The 16998-nt window shown below is 32.4% G+C and overlaps 1 protein-coding gene across 1 annotated transcript; it reads right to left on the minus strand.

Annotated features, from left to right (window-relative positions):
* Nucleotides 1-9051: 9051 nt before the first annotated feature.
* On the minus strand, nt 9052-11809 carry LOC139498212 (perlucin-like protein). The gene is made up of 4 exons (XM_071286566.1): nt 11583-11809; nt 10884-10966; nt 10269-10350; nt 9052-9507 (listed from the first exon to the last, which is right to left on the minus strand). Exons 1-4 carry the CDS (start codon nt 11677-11679, stop codon nt 9281-9283), a joined length of 489 nt encoding a protein of 162 aa, XP_071142667.1. The 5' UTR covers nt 11680-11809; the 3' UTR covers nt 9052-9280.
* Between the last annotated feature and the right edge of the window lie 5189 nt (nt 11810-16998).

The raw sequence follows: 16998 nt of genomic DNA on the forward strand, positions 1-16998 counted from the left end.
CCTCATTTTGTGGACCAGTGAAAAAGGTTTTGTTTTGGTGGTGGAGTCCATATCTCAGATACTATAAGCAATAGGTCTAGTATGTTTGGTGTTTATGTCCAACTGGCAGTTGTTATCTGACCTCCACCTCATTTTTATGGTTTAGTGGTCAAAGTTAAGGTTTTGAGATTTGGTCTTTTTTTCTAATCCTATATGCAATAGGTCAACTATATTTGGTGTTTGGAAATATTTTATGATGTACATGTCAGTCTTGCAGCTTTTAATTTGTCTCAACCTTATTTTCACAGTTCATTGTTCAGTGTTTCCCTCTGTTTTTCTTAAACTATAAGTAATATGTCAACTATATTTGTTGTATGGAAGTATTGTTAGCTGTTCATGTCTGCCTTACATTGTTCATTGATTTTTTTTTTGTTCAGTCTATTTCTTAGAAACTTAAAGCATGATGAGCACTAGGTCAACTATATTTCGTGTAATGAATGGTTGTAAGGTGAACATGTATTTCTCGTTAGATTTATATGACCTTGACCTCATTTTCTTGGATCATATTAAGTGTATGTGATAGTTGTAGTAAAGCTTTATATTTAGGACTATCAACATTATATCAATGGTTGGTAAAGAAGGCGAGACATTTCAGCGTGTGCATTCCTGTTATAACTTGTTTTTATGGTGTGCTGTTAAAGTAAAAATAATTCGGTGTGGAGGATGCCCATACTGTCGATACAATTTAAAAAATGTATTGTGTCTAAATTATGAGACGGCTATCAGAAAAAAAATCCAATCACAACATCAAAGTGTTGTCAACACCACTAAGGCTATAAAATAACTTGTGTTTGCTGAGGAAGCCTGTACATCAAACTGGAAGAAGAATTTATTGAAGCCTACCCTGAATGAATCAAGTTGGTTTTAATCTTCCATTATGTTGTTTTCTATGCAAATTCCTCAAAATATTGCAAAAAGTTTTATTTCTCCAACATGTTTGGTAAATTGTTCACCATTTTCTATCATTCTTATTTTGGGAAGGTGATAAAAGCTGAATAGTATATTCCTTATCAGCAACTTATCCCAAGAAAACGATCATAGCACTTAACGTCTATTCTACTGCATGTGAGCTATAGGAGTACGGTAACACTATACATGTTTTCAGTGAAGTTAATCAGATGTTTACTCATTTGTATGACGATTGCATATCTATCCATGTTTCAAACATACTATTGTTAAAAATTCTCCAAACTCCGGTTTAAAAACACAATTTCAATATACAGAGAGTATCAAGGGAGTAGGAGATATTTGTTTTTGTCCCCTCTAGACTTTTTGGCAAAAACAAAATAAACATATCATGAAAATGAAAGTATTCAATGACAAACTAAAAGTTCAACAGTTGCCCACACACAGAGAGAGACTTTTCAGTCTACTCCTATTCCACAGTAAGTATATAAATGAAAGTTTAGATTAAGTCAGGAACCTGTAGTTCAGTGATTGTCGTTTATTGATGTGGTTCATAAGTGTTTATCGTTTCTCGTTTTTGTCGAGCCTTCGACTTTAGTCGAAAAAGCGAGACGAAGCGATCCTACATTCCGTCGTCGTCGGCGGCGGCGGCGGCGTCCACAAATATTCACTCTGGTTAAAGTTTTTGAAATTTGAATAACTTTCTCAAACGATCATGGATTTCTACCAAACTTGGACAGAGGCTTGTTTATGATCAAAAGATAGTATCCAGAAGTAAATTTTGTAAAAATAAAATTCCATTTTTTCCGTATTTTACTTATAAATGGACTTAGTTTTTCTGCCGGGAAATATTACATTCACTCTGTGGTTAAAGTTTTTAAAATTTTAATAACTTTCTTAAACTATCCTGGGTTGGTACCAAACTTGGACAGAAGATTGTTTATGATCATAAGATAGTATCCAGAAGTAAATTTTGTAAAAAATAAATCCATTTTTCTGTATTTTACTTTTAAATGGACTTAGATTTTCTGCCAGGAAACAATACATTCACTCTGTGGTTAAACTTTTTAAATTTTAATAACTTTCTTATACTATTTTGGATTTGTACCAAACTTGGACAGAAGCTTGTTTATGATCAAAAGCTAGTATCTAGAAGGAAATTTTGTAAAAAAATAAATCGATTTTTTTGTATTTTACTTTTAAAGTGACTTAGATTTGCTGCGAAACAACACATTCACTCTGGTTTAACTTTTTAAAATTTTAATAACTTTCTTATACTATTTTAGATTTGCACCAAACTTGGAAAGAAGCTTGTATCTAGAAGGAAATTTTGTTTTCTTCTAGTTAACATTACATTCAGTGTGCAGTTAAATTTGTTAAACATTTATTACATAAACTATCCTGGATTTTTACCAAACTTGGACAGAAGCTTCTTACAATCAAAAGATAGTATCAACAGGAATATTTTATTGATTTGTTTCCTCATTTTTGTTGAGCTTGCGATAAACAGAAAGAGTAGGCGAGACACTGGGTTCCGTGGAACCCTTACAAATTTTTTACATAGATAAGACCGTTGGTTTTCCTTTTTGAATTGCTTTACACTAGTCATTTTGGGCACTGTATAGCTTGCTGTTCAGTGTAGTCCAAGGGTTCGTGTTGAAGATCGTACCTTGACCTATAAAATTTTAATTTTACAAATTATGACTCGGATGGAGAGATGTACATGTCTCATTTTTACTCATACCACATCTTCTTATATCTATTAGCTCAATGGTCCATTGTATTAATAGATAGTCCCCAAGAGAACTATCAATGTTTATCAATAAAAAAAATGTTGACTGTGTTCATCTTTATTCAGTGATAAAATAACATACATAAAGAGTCAGTTAAAAAGTAAACGTACATTGGCGGATCCAAGGGAGACATATCCAGTTGTTAGGTACGAACAAGGTCTGTCATTCCAATCGAAACTAGTCCAGTAACAGGAATTTTACAGTAGCATCCACAGTTTTCCGATCTTCCACCATTTGGTTCACTATATCTCCAATTAGTATACGACACAATAGATTTGTTAGACCAACGCCAATGTCCTTCATTCTGAGTGTCATCCATTCCAAGCCATACTTCGTCTGAAGAGTACAAAGAAAACAGTTCAACTAAACAAATATGACAGTAGAACAAGAATATGTTTTACAAACTTACAGTTCTTTCTTAAAACACAATACAGCTTCAATAATAGTAGTTCGAGGATTGTCGATGGACAAATAAATACAGAATTATTTCATAGTTTGCAAAAATATACATACGAGTGTTAATCCCGGCAAATACTGTATGTGACTGTCTCTAATCATTAGCCTGCATTTGAGTGAGTGATGATATGTTGCATATTTATTTTCGTTAATTGTTTTGTACGTAAGCCCATAAATGATTCCGTCGGCCGAATTGTTTTATATTTGTCATGTTTGATTATGTTACTGCTATCTATACGATAGAGAGTTGTTCAACGATAACCTATAGTTGCTTACAGTTAAACCAACAGGACTATTCGGTATTGTGAAAAGTTGTCTTTGTGGCAATCATAACACATCTTATTTTCATAGAGTGGTAGCATACTTGTTCTTAAATATGATAAAAGGCCCATGTCCGTAGATTGTTTTGAACTTTATGCAGTGCCAAATTGTCTTATTTTATTAAGATTATACAAGAAAAACACCCAATTATGTATACTGTGAAAACAGTACACGGCAAAAGGGTTTACAGAGAGGGGCAATCTCCAAACACGGGTTGCGTATCTGTTTAACATATGTTTTCACACAGTTTCTGAGTAAATGATTAGATAATGGTTACAATACTTTTCAACTCTGACTTCAGCCATGTCTCCTCTTGACCATTATCAACATTAACAATATACCTGCCTTTATTTTGACAATCAGTTTAAAACAAGTAAAACGTTGTTAAAAATTATGATAATTAATGGTCATATTTAAAAGGACAGAAATTAAACCATTATAACCAGTCGCCCAAGAAATCTTGACATATTATATAGACGCCTGCGGCCACTAGATATCTTTTTTGTTGTTGAGAAGAAAGCTCGACATAGGGATAGTAATCCGGCGGCGGCAGCTACGGCGGTGTTAGCTAACTTTTTAAAAGCTTTATATTTTAGAAAGTGGAAGACCTGGATGCTACATACCTAGTATATAGATGCCTCATGTTACGAAGTTTCTGTCAGTCACATGTCCAATGTCCTTGACCTCATTTTCATGATTCAGTGACTACTTGAGAAAAAAGTTAAGAATTTTTGTAATGTTAAACTCCCTCTTATTATAAGTAATAGGATAACTCTATTTGGTATGTGCGTCTCTTGCAAGGTCTTCATGCCCGTCAGACTTGACCTCGACCTCATTTCATGGATCAGTGAACAAGGTAAAGTTTTGGTGGTCAAGTCTTATCTCAGATACTATAAGCAATACGTCTAGTATATTCGGTATATGGAAGCACTGTAAGGTGTACATGTCAAACGGACAGGTCTCATCTGACCTTGACCTCCTTTTCGTGTTTCAGTGGTTATCAGTAAAAAACAAATTCTTATACTGTATGCATTAGGTCTACTATATCTAGTGTATGGGATGATTGTAAGGTGTACATGTCTAGCTGGCAGGTGTCATCTGACCTTGACCACATTTTCATGGTTCACTGGTCAAAGTTAAGTTTTTGAGTTTGGTCTTTTTTCTTATACTACTGTGGATTCATTAATATTCGTTGGATACCAATTTTCGTGGATTTCGTGGGTACCGGGAAACCACGAATTCAAATATTCAACGAATTGCAAATTTTCTAAAGGAATATAGGCATACTTTGTCAAAACCAAGAAACTAAACATCCACGAATATGCAAGTTTTCCTCAAACCACGAACATTGGTACCCACGAAAATAAATGAATCCACAGTATATGCAATAGGTCAACTATATTTGGTGTATGAAAATATTTTATGACCTATATGTCAGTCCCGCAGATTTTATTTGACCTAGACCTTATTTTCTCGTTTCATTGCTCAGTGTTAAGTTTTTGTGTTTTGGTCTGTTTTTCTTAAATTTTAAGCAATAGGTCAACTATATCTGTTATTATGGAAGAATTGTTAGCTGTACATATGTAAATGTTTATCAAAGCTCCTAATGTTCGAGATCTTTTTTGGTAGTCATGGACATTCAAAGCATCTATCACTACAATAAGTACCAATCGAAATTTTGAAGGTTATTGGCTGTCATAAATACTACAATGTCTTTATCAAAGGAATATAATATTGATTATGATTCAATTTGTAAGAAAACTATTTGTTTACTTTCTGAAGTGTTGATTATTTTAAGAAGGGTGTGATAGATTGGAAGTTAGAAAGTTAAAAAAAAAATGCAGAAATCTTCCAAATTGATAGATTCCGAAACATTAACTAGAATGTTAAATGTTTATCAAAAAAAATATTTTGCCAGGACATTTAATATGTGTCATTTGTTAGTATCTTATAGTCAAAATACCAGAAAAGAACTTATGTAACCAGTACTAAATCAAACCAGAAGTTGGTGCATGATTGTTTTTTAATATTGTTGTTGACTTAATTTGAGCTAGTTTTAAGTAACTAATTACTATCAGATCTGTACTTTGTGTGCCTTTAATTTTATTGATATATATGTTTTTCTGTTTGGTATCAATCTGATGCTATTTTTATCATTATTTTGTACAAAATCTTTTTTTAAAGAAGTATTAAACGGAAAATATTTTGGTCCATGCCTTTGCATCAAATACTTCCTCACTACGTTAGGGTAATGTTCGAATAGAATGCCTTTTAATGTTTAAAATATATATTCTAAAGTTTTACTTAATTCCTGTTAAATTTTAATACCGGAAATGTCTACTCTCACTAACCGCTGACCCAGTTATCTAAGTTTTTGAAAGAGTATAAGCTAGATTATATTACATTTTAACAATTTCTTTTCTTTGTATTTCTTTAATATGGTTTATTTTTTGTATAGTTTTTTGAAGTTGTTATTAATAGTATCATGATAAAGTTAACGGTACCAATGCAACAATAAAATACTGCACTAGTAAAATAAAATCTTAATTTGGTTTGTTGGTCTGTTTTAAAATCCATCTTAAAGTAAGTTTCAATCACAAATTCTTTCAAGGTGATAAATTTGCTGTGGAGCAGTTTTAACTCATCAATTAAGGAAAAGCTTTGTTCTGAACTGTAAGAGGGCAAAGACAATAAGATAATCCCTTAAGAAGAACAAGATTTCATTCACTCTTAAAAATTGAGAAACACCAAATCCTACGATTTCATTGGTCGAGAGCACTTTATTATATTCTTATTTTCATTTTATACTGATGCTATTAAAACAAAAGCCATCTTATTCAAATTCTTAATAAAATGACCATGGTCGTAAAGCACTGCTTAGTCTGCTAGATCTTGATTACTGGAACAAGTTCCATATAAGGAAAATCGCCTCCCAAAACATCAATATAATACTTATTACTGGAGCTAGTTTTTTCAGTGGAATATCACTGAAAAATAAAATTTAAGCCGAGGGTCTAGGTGGCGGACGCCTCTAGAAGATAAAATCTTATTGAAAAATAAATGTTTTATAAAACTATTAATAGTTCACCGGTGCACCACTGACTACACTTCTATAGAAAACATGAATGTCATGCATAGATGGTACGGGTTGATAGTTTAGTCTTAGATGCATGATTTTTTTTATTAGTTGTTAGTGGCTTTGAACTAGCTGTCAGATAACTGCGAGCACTCTCAGATCCGTTCCTAGTGTCTTTTTGTTGTCGGGATGTACTCCACCTGTATGTTTGTCCATCTGATGAGGTAAGCCTTTTTAAATGATTTGTATAGTTCGTTCTTATGTTGTACTGTTATACCACTGTCCCAGGCTAGGGTGAGGATTGGGATCCCGCTAACATGTTTAACCCCGCCACATTATTTATGTATGTGCCTGTCCCAAGTCAGGAGCCTGCAATTCAATGGTTGTCGTTTGTTTATGTGTTACATATTTGTTTTTGGTTCTTTTTTTTTTGTCGAGCCTGCAACTTTTGTTGCAGAAAGCTCGACATAGGGATAGTGATCCGGCGGCTGCGGCTACGGCGGCGGCGGTGGCGGCGGTGTTAGCTAACATCTTAAAAGCTTTATATGTTAGAAGGTAGAAGACCTGGATGCTTCATACTTTTTATATGGATGCCTCATGATACGAAGTTTCCGTGTCCAATGTCCTTGACCTCATTTTCATGATTCAGTGACTACTTGAAAATAAAGTTAATTTTTTTTGTAATGTTAAATTCTCTCTTATTATAAGTAATAAGATAACTATATTTGTTATGTGCGTACCTTGCAAGGTCCTCATGCCTGTCAAACAGTTTTCGCTTGATCTCATTTCATGGATCAGTGAACAAGGTTAAGTTTTGGTGGTCAAGTCCATATCTCTGATACTATAAGCAATAGGTCTAGTATATTCGGTGTATGGAATGACTGTAATGTGTACATGTCCAACTGGCAGGTGTCATCTGACCTTAACCTCATGTTCATGGTTCAGTGGTTATAGTTATGTTTTTGTGTTTTGGTCTGTTTTTCTTATACTGTATGCAATAGGTCTACTATATTTGGTGTATGGAATGATTGTAAGGTGAACATGTCTAGCTGGTAGGTGTCATCTGACCTTGACCTCATTTTCATGGTTTATTGGTCAAAGTTAAGTTTTTGAGTTTTGGTCTTTTTTTCTAATACTATATGCAATAGGTCAACTATATTTATTGTATGGAAATATTTCATGATCAATATGTCAGTAGCGCAGGTTTTATTTGACCTTGACCTCATTTTTAAGGTACATTGCTAAGTGTTACGTTTTTGTGTCTTGGTCGGTTTTACTTAAACTTTAAGAAATTGGTCAACTATATTTGTTGTATGGAAGAATTGTTAGCTGCACCTGCCTGGCATTTTCATGGTTCATTGGTCAATGTTTAATTTTCTTCGTTAATGTTAAGTTTATGTGACAGTTGTAATAAAGCTTGATATTTAGGATTATCAACATTATATCAATGATAAGTAAAGAAGGCGAGACATTTCAGTGTGTGCACTCTTGTTATATAAATAAGGCCGTTAGTTTTCTCGTTTGAATTGTTTTACATCGTCATATCGGGGCCTTTTATAGCTGACTATGCGGTATGGGTTTGCTCATTGTTGAAGGCCGTACGGTGACCTATAGTTGTTAATGTCTGTGTCATTTTGCTCTCTTGTGGACAGTTGTCTCATTTGCAATCATACCACATCTTCTTTTTTATATAGCCTTACTGATGATGCAAGTAAAAAAAGTTCAAATATGTTCTTCTTTTAACTTTATCAGCATATCGAGATCTATCTTTCCAACTATCTGTTCAAAGTTCTTAAACTACAATTTACAACTGCAATTTCAAAACACAGAGAGTATCAGGGGTGTAGTAGACGGGATATTTGGCGTTTTCCCCCCTCTTTTGACTTTTTGGCAAAATAAACTTCTAAAGTATTGTTTTATGTTTTGTCTGTTTTTGTGGCCTGTCAATTTCAGATGTCGGCCACACGCACTGAGATACTTGTGAATGTACTATTCGCAAATAAGTATTTCTATGTTGTTATATTGTGTTTTATGCTGTGTTGTTACACTTTTGTTTCAAATAAGTTTGAAGGTTGATACCTATTAAAACGTTTAAACCCGCTGCATTTGTTTTAACCTTAGCTGAATGCAGGAATATGATATTCAGAAATTGTTGTCTATTGATGTGGTTAATAAGTGTTTCTCGTTTCTTGTTTTTCATGTTTTTTTTATATAGATTAGACTGTTGGTTTTCCGTTTAAATGGTTTTACACCAGTCCATGTCGGGGCCCTTTGTAGCTTGTTTCTGTTTTGAAGGCAGTACTTTGACCTATATTGGTTAACTTTTAGTAAATATGACTTTGATTGAAAGTTTTCTTTTGAGCCCTCATACCACATCTTCTTATATCTATATGTTAATATCAATAATTCATTGTATGTAGTCTTCAAAATAACTTTCGATGGCTATCATTAAAACAAATGTTGACTGCTATCATCTTTATTTAGTGATAAAATAACATTTAACGAGTGAGTTGAAAAGTAGAAATACAACAGTAAATAATAGATTGGCCTATTAATTTATTAACTTCATTACGGTATAGAAACAAATATGGCTTGCTTACATAGGTTTTATAATTATTATCTTTTTGAAATTTTGTTGCAAAAAACTACGCATAAAGGTATGACAGTCAATTCAAATTAACAGATATGCTCATTTTTTCTTTTCACAGACATATCCAGTTGTTAGGTAGGAACAAGGTCTGTCATTCCAATTGAAACTGGACCAGTAACAGGTATTTTTACAGTAACATCCACAGTTTTCCGATCTTCCACCATTTGGTTCACTATATCTCCAATTGGTATACGATACAAAAGAGTTATCTGACCAACGCCAATGACCTTCATTCTGAATGTCGTTCATTCCAAGCCATACTTCGTCTGGAGAAGACAAGGAAAATAATTCAACTAAAGAAATATGACAGTACAACGAGAATATGTTTAACAAACTTACAAGACAGTTCGTTCTTAAAATAAATTACAGCTTATCTATTTGTCAACGGTGAATAAAAACTTTAACAGTATTTCGAGCGTTTGGAAAATTAATTACAGAATTATTTCATAGTTTGCGAAAAAGTACATTAAAGTGTTAATCCCGGCACATTCTGTATGTGCCTGTCTCAAATTGGAATCCTGCAAATGATGTTATGTTGCATTTTTTTTTTATTAATTGTTTTGTACGTTAACTAATGAATGGTTTAGTCGGTCGAATTGTTTCATATTTTTCACGTAGGGTTATTTTATTGTTTTATACTATACGGTATGCAGTTTGTTTAACGATGCCTACTCTTGCCTACAACTTTGCCATCTGGACATTTGAGAATAGTTGTCTCTCAGGAAAGTATAGCGCATCCTATTTTTATAAAGTTAGCACACTTGTTTTTGAATATAGTAAAAGGGTCATGTACGGAGTTTGTTTTGAGCTTTATGTAGTGCCAATTACCTTATTTCTTGTAGATTATACAAGCGAAACATTCATCAATTTAATATACTGTGAAAAGAAATTACACGGCAAAAGAGTTTACAGAGAGAGACCAATACGGGCTGCGTATCTTTTAAATGCATTATATGTAACATTTTTTTTTTGTATTTAATGCTGCATACAACTTTCTAAGCAGAGGATTAAATAATAGTTACAAAACCTTTCAACTGTGACGTCAACCATCTCTCCTCGTGACTATTATCAACCTGTACAAGATATCCGCCTCTGTTATGACACTCAATCTATAACAAGTAATACGTAATTTACAAATTACATTATGGTAATCAATGGCCATATATAAAAGGACAAGAAGTTAAACCAATATAAGCAGTCGTCTGACATAGTGTATAGACGCCTGACTATTGCGGAATAAATGTTGACTTCTATATATACCTTTTATTGTTATTTCTCCTGTCGTTATGAAGCTCAGTGCTCATTGACGTATACACCAATTCTCCATATGCGCATGCCTACTTAGCCAAAGCAAGTTAAAATAGTTATTCATTACCCAGACAGTTTGAATATTTTTCTACAAATACTTGCATTTAAACGTTACGGATTCAAATATATTTCAGATTTTTTGAAAACTCCCACACCCGCTTTTCAACAATCCGATCAATATTCAAGCAAAGGCACTAAGTCTTTTAAACATAAGTAAAAAAATCAAAGACCCCAACCCAACCAACCCTCCCCCGCGGATTTTATTTTCTGTTTGATACACAAATTTACAATACACCAAGTCGTATTCTTGAATGAAGATATATAGTTCACTTACCCCAGCATTCATCCATGTAATTTGTTTGTAAACAAACAAATAACAGTGGTCAGAGAATGACTTCCAGCCATTATGACATCCCCCTGTAACAATATAAGTCAAAAACATGACATACTCTTTGTCGACCAGACCTTAGGAGCTGATTCACTAACCTACCTTTTTTGAATTTCGGAAATGTAAGAAAAGAAAAAAAGAAAATGTCCTTCAAATGCAACATAAATTTTCGTACTACAATTGCTTAAATTTCCACTTCTTCTTTCAAATAAGGTATGAATAACAGTGCAACCTTAACAATATTCTATCTAAAGCATTGTCATTACGTTTCTTAGCTGACGGGATTATAACTTTAGTAACTTTTACACAGGGTTGCCGAACGACAATTAACGATTCACATCAACGATCGAGACAGCAATTTACCAATATATCAAAGTTGAAAAGATTTATCTACATACAAAAATACCTGTTTTGCATAAATTTTGAAAACGTTTTATCATAAGGTAAGTTTTTATCAAGCGTATACTTGCAATTGTTCAATGTACTTAGTTTAGACTGTAATATATTCAAGAGGTGCGAAAGATACCAGAAGGACTCATAGATTGAAAATAAACTGACAACGCCATTGCTAAAAAAGAAAGACAAACAGACATATCATAGTACACAAGAAACAACATATTAAACTAAAGACTAAGCAACACGAACCCCACCATGTCCTCCACCATGAAGACCTTTTTTCTTCGGCTAAAGATAAGTTACAACTTGTAAGCAACACCACAAAGAAAACAAAGATAAAAACCATTATTCGTTAGGTTGAATAAAGGTGTAACGTTTTGAAAACACTTAAACAATGTGATTCTTATTCCGATCTATCGAAACTCTGTTACTCGTCAAAGTCATATGAGCATAACAAGGTTGGAGATATATAAACTAACTAGATCGACAATCTACTTTCTAAGGGGATTTCCAGCAGGAAGTGTTTAGAGAATTGACACCGAATCTTTACTGAATAATTGCATATTAACATGACATATTATGTAAGCTGATAGCTTGTACATAGTATCACCATTTCATTTTCTTGGCTCAAGATACGATACACACAGTATGTGCAACCAAGACACCAAAATGCAGAAGTTATGAATCTTGAAAAGAGGATAGTAACTAACCTCAATACATGAAAGGTGCATCTTTTAAACTAAAATTTGAATTGTTAGAATTAATGTATTGTGTTTGTATAATTGCTTAGTACGAAATAAAATACGAAAGTATAATAAGAGAAAATGCATAGCTACTTCATATTTATAGAATACAAGTATAAAAAAAGAAAAAGATATTATTTTTGTCCATTTTCTAAAGTTGTATCAATTTGAAGACATTTTTTTCTTGATTATTTATGAGGTGCAACCCTTCGCTCATTGGAATTTGGGTTAAAAAGTTGAGAATATAGTATATACATAAAGACTCTTTTCGTAACTATCTTAAATGAAGCGGGGCGTTGTCATGCACTGTAATTTGTTTTCATAAAACAACCGTCTAACTTTCTAAAATTTTTTTACATAAAAGCAGGTTTTATAGCGAAATTCATCAATATTTATGACGTCACAAATGTTTTATTTATGACACATTTGGTGGATATATCTGTTTAAGCTTAAACAATAAGACATTGAATCATATGTGGTTGTCTTTTTGTACAAACATTTTCGCAGTAAAAAAAAATACCAAGATTTTTAGGGCCAAAATTATGAATTAGTGAAATAACTTTAAAAACAAATGTGAAACGATTTTCAAGAATTATCAACTTTGTTGCACCAGTTTTCCAATTGGAAATGTTGTACACACGGAAGTCAAAACATTATCTATAGATCAATATACATGAATTCTATGTTTGCGTTACAATGGTGTAAATTGATAGCATGTTAACTTTATAATAAACAACAGGTTTGCATTGATTTGTCCTTGAAAATTTGACATGCTGATACGCATTTTCGAATGATGTAAACATAAAATACCTCCATGACTTAATTTTCGAGTCAGCATCTTTCATGTAAAACAGAAAGTTTTGTTTTCCGAAGATAAACCCTTTAAACGAAAAGAGATATTTCCATCCGGTCTTAACCAATTGTTAATTGGTCCTTACGTCGCTTCAACATTTAAAGCCAGTCTCATCGAATCAATATGTTTTTACATATTGCAGTTTTAATATTAAAATCATTGATGAAGCACTTCAATATCGTTTGCAAAGGGAGGTTCATGTGTTCATAAGAACAGAAAACCTATTTTTTTTGTAATGTTGAGCATTTTTGTTGAACCCTCTTTCCCAGTAAATTTCGTGTGTTGAATATTCAACATGTAGTTTCCTTTGACAATACTTGAATTCCACCAGATATTTTCTTTTCTTTTTTACATCCCCGTGTGTAGATGCGTCTCAGATAACCGAAACTAAATCCACATGAAATAACAAAAAGTAGATGATGATTGTTTTTACCAATATAAGCATATATGTCAATTATCCTGAAACTACAATATATAAGCAGAAGACGTAAGTAGCTACATGATAGAGAATGCAATTTATAAATGTGATACAATTATCTTGGCTACAATAATGAATAGGATAACTGTAAACAGCAAACTTGATACTAAAACAATAATATCTGAGAAAATCATTGATTGTTAAAATTTTAATAATTGTTTTTGCTTGTTTTATATTCAGATTATGCATGTATATTAATTAATATGGTAGAGTTTTACTGGAGACGGCACTTGTCTATTCTGTTTTTTTTTAAATATATTCTTGGACCAATATCTCTTTGACTTACAATTTATGCCTCCAGATGTGACCTCCTGTTCAGACATGCATGTATTTCTGCTTTACAATTCTACACATTGTCTTGCTTGTTTCAACCTTTTCATTTTATTTTGCTACATGATAGTTGTGAGTCACACACGTAATGACTTTTTGACTAAGTCGAAGATCCGTACTTGTTTTTATATTTTATTGAGGTGTAAAAGCGAAGACCAACACACATTTTGTAGAAGCGTAGATGCGCTTCATACTAAAAATGTGTACAAGGTGATTCTTATAGAATTATGAAAGGACGCATTTGTTTCTGATAATTGCATTTTCATGCTGCAACCATGACATTAAAGATAATATAACAAGCTTATCATTTGACGTATTCTTTTTTAATCCATTGTTGATGTTATTTTATCATTGTAACGGATCGAACATGGTGTCAAAGCTGTTGTATTTATAAACGGAAATGACATATGTTATTAAATTGCCTCAAAATTGTTGTCAACAAATCAAAATAATGGATTCTAATGAAAAATACATGTAATATAACTATTCAAGAATGACCAAAATGTCAATGCATAGGTCCTTAGGGTTCATCATGCAGACAATAAAAGTCTTTTCTTACCACGTCCACGAACAAATTTTATGAAAATCAAGTTTATTATTTTTGTATGCACTGTTACAACGAAATATAAATATAGAATCCAAGAATGAGTCCATAGTACACGGATGCCACCACTCGCACTATTATTTTTTATGTTCAATTGACCGTGAAATTGGGGGCCAAAACTCTAATTTGGCATTTAAATTCGAATAATCATATCATACAGAACATGTGTACTAGACTTAGACTTCATCAAAAGCTACTTTGGCTAAAACCCTTTAACCTGAATAGGAACAGACGAACGAACGGACGAACGGACGTGCAGACCGATAAACATAATGTCCCTAGGTGGGATATAAAAGTTCAGTTATTGGGAATATTTTACTTCCTTCAACATGTTCAATGGCCGACAAACAGTATAAAAAAATGATCAACTGTAAATTCAGAAATGTGTTTATTAATCATACACAAACATCAATTAATTATTGAAAATTTAGTATATACTACATATAAATAGTGGCTTTCAAAAGTTGAAACGAGAGGTTTGATTTTTGAATAAAAAAATGGTAAATAAACTCGTCTTAGATACCAGGATAGACATTTTGTATTTGAAAAGTTTCTATAATGTGTAGTACAGACATACAAGTCTGATAGCTCATTATATTTCGTTGTACTTTCGACTACTTCCTGTTTAAGGCTTTTGAATATGCAAATTAAGAAATAATGAAATTGTGCATTGCTTTTAGATGTGAAACATGTTATAGTATTTTATTCTAAGCAAGTGAAAATAAATACTACAATGTCTTTATTAGAGGACAGGATTATCATGACTATGTTTTCATTTTTAAGACCATTATTTGTTTAATTTCTGAAACGTTGGTTATTCAAAGAAGAGTATGGTGAATTGGAAGTTTGAAAGTTAGGAAATGCAGAAATTTTCAAAATTGATAGATTTCAAAACATGACTGGATTGTTAAATGTTTATCAACAAAAAAAATTACCAGGACATTTAATATGTGTCATTTCTTAGTATTTTAGCCATCAAAATACTAGCAAAAAAACTTACTAAACAAGTAACTACATTAAACATGGCTGTGATCCATGGTTGTTTTGAATAGTTGTTATCGGCTTTGAAATAGTTTTCAGTAACTGAATAATCCCAGATCTTTACTTATTATGCCATTAATGTTTTTGCTAGATGTTTTTCTGCTTTGGATCAATCTGATGAGTTATGTTATTTTCAACTGATGTCTATCTCTTTTTTAGGATGTGCAATAAAACCACTGTGCTGGGTTAGGAGGATAATACATGATTTTCCCAACCTATCAAAAGATTTGGTACCATTTAAACGTTTAATCCCGCTGCAAATGTTTGCACTTGTCCTAAGTCAGGAATCTGATGTACAGTAGTTGTCGTCTGTTTATGTAGTTCATATGTGTTTCTCGTTTTTATATAGATTAGACCGTTGGTTTTTCCGTTTGAATGGTTTTACACTAGTAATTTTTTGGGCCTTTTATAGCTTGCTGTTCGGTGTGAGCCAAGACTCCGTGTTGAAGACCGTACCTGGACCTATAATTGTTTAAATTGTTATTCGGATGGGGAGTTTTTTTTAAATGTTTAAGAATTTTCGAAAATTCCACCTGACAACCGATCAGACAATAGTTTTGAGTTGAATCAATGCAGACAAGATCATTAACTGATGCCCATTAGCAAGTAGATACATTTTTTTTACATCTTTTAAAATACAACTGACATAGAGGATTTTGTTTTCTCTCTATCGATTTATGTATTTGAACAGCGGTATGCTACTGTTGTCTTAATTTAGGTGATGTAAAGACTTCAGATAATATTTAATATTAAAATTTGTTTTTGCATTTCTTTGATATATTTCATTTTTATGTTTAATAATTCAAAGTTATTACCAGTATTATGACATTAACAACAAAAATACTGCACTAGTAAACTAAAATCTTATTTTGATCTTTTTGTCTGTTTCAAAATCCAACTTCAAAGTAATTTCCATCACAATTGTTTTCAAAGTGGTAAATTTGCTTTTGGGCAGTTGTAATTCATTTTAAAAAATGCTTTATTTTGAACTGTTAGTAGGCATAAACAGTAGAATAAGTATAAATAAAATAAAAATGCATAAGAAATTGAAAGAGAACAATGGCTGACTCTTAGACTATTGTTTTCTGTTTTATCTGTTTTGTTTTGTTTTGTGGCCTGTCAGTTCCCGATGTCGCCCACATGCACAGAGAGACTTGTGAATATACTATTCGCAAAAAAATACTAGTATGTTAAGTTCAATGATTCATTTTATTATAGCGTATCAGTCTTCAAGAGAACTTTCAATGGCTATCAATAAGACAAATATTGACTGCTAACATCTTTATTCAGTGATAAAATAACATATAGAGTCAGTTGAAAAAGTAAAGTTACTTAGATCAAACGGACCACACGCTGATTAACAAAAATAATCAACAGGTCAGGGAAAGGATAAATCGGGTAAGAAATAGAGAAATAATTATTATCGAAAATTTAATACTTGTTACTCTTCAAAATAGTATGAGCATAACAAAGTTGGAGATCTATTTTCTAATTAGATCGATAATCTACTTTCTAAGGGGCTTTCCAGCAGGAAGTGTTTTGAGAATTGACATCGAATATTACTGAGTAATTGCATATTGACGTGACAGATGATGTAAGCTCAGGGCGGATCAAGC

Source organism: Mytilus edulis, chromosome 12 (assembly GCF_963676685.1).
Source record: "Mytilus edulis chromosome 12, xbMytEdul2.2, whole genome shotgun sequence".
Taxonomy (NCBI): domain Eukaryota; kingdom Metazoa; phylum Mollusca; class Bivalvia; order Mytilida; family Mytilidae; genus Mytilus; species Mytilus edulis.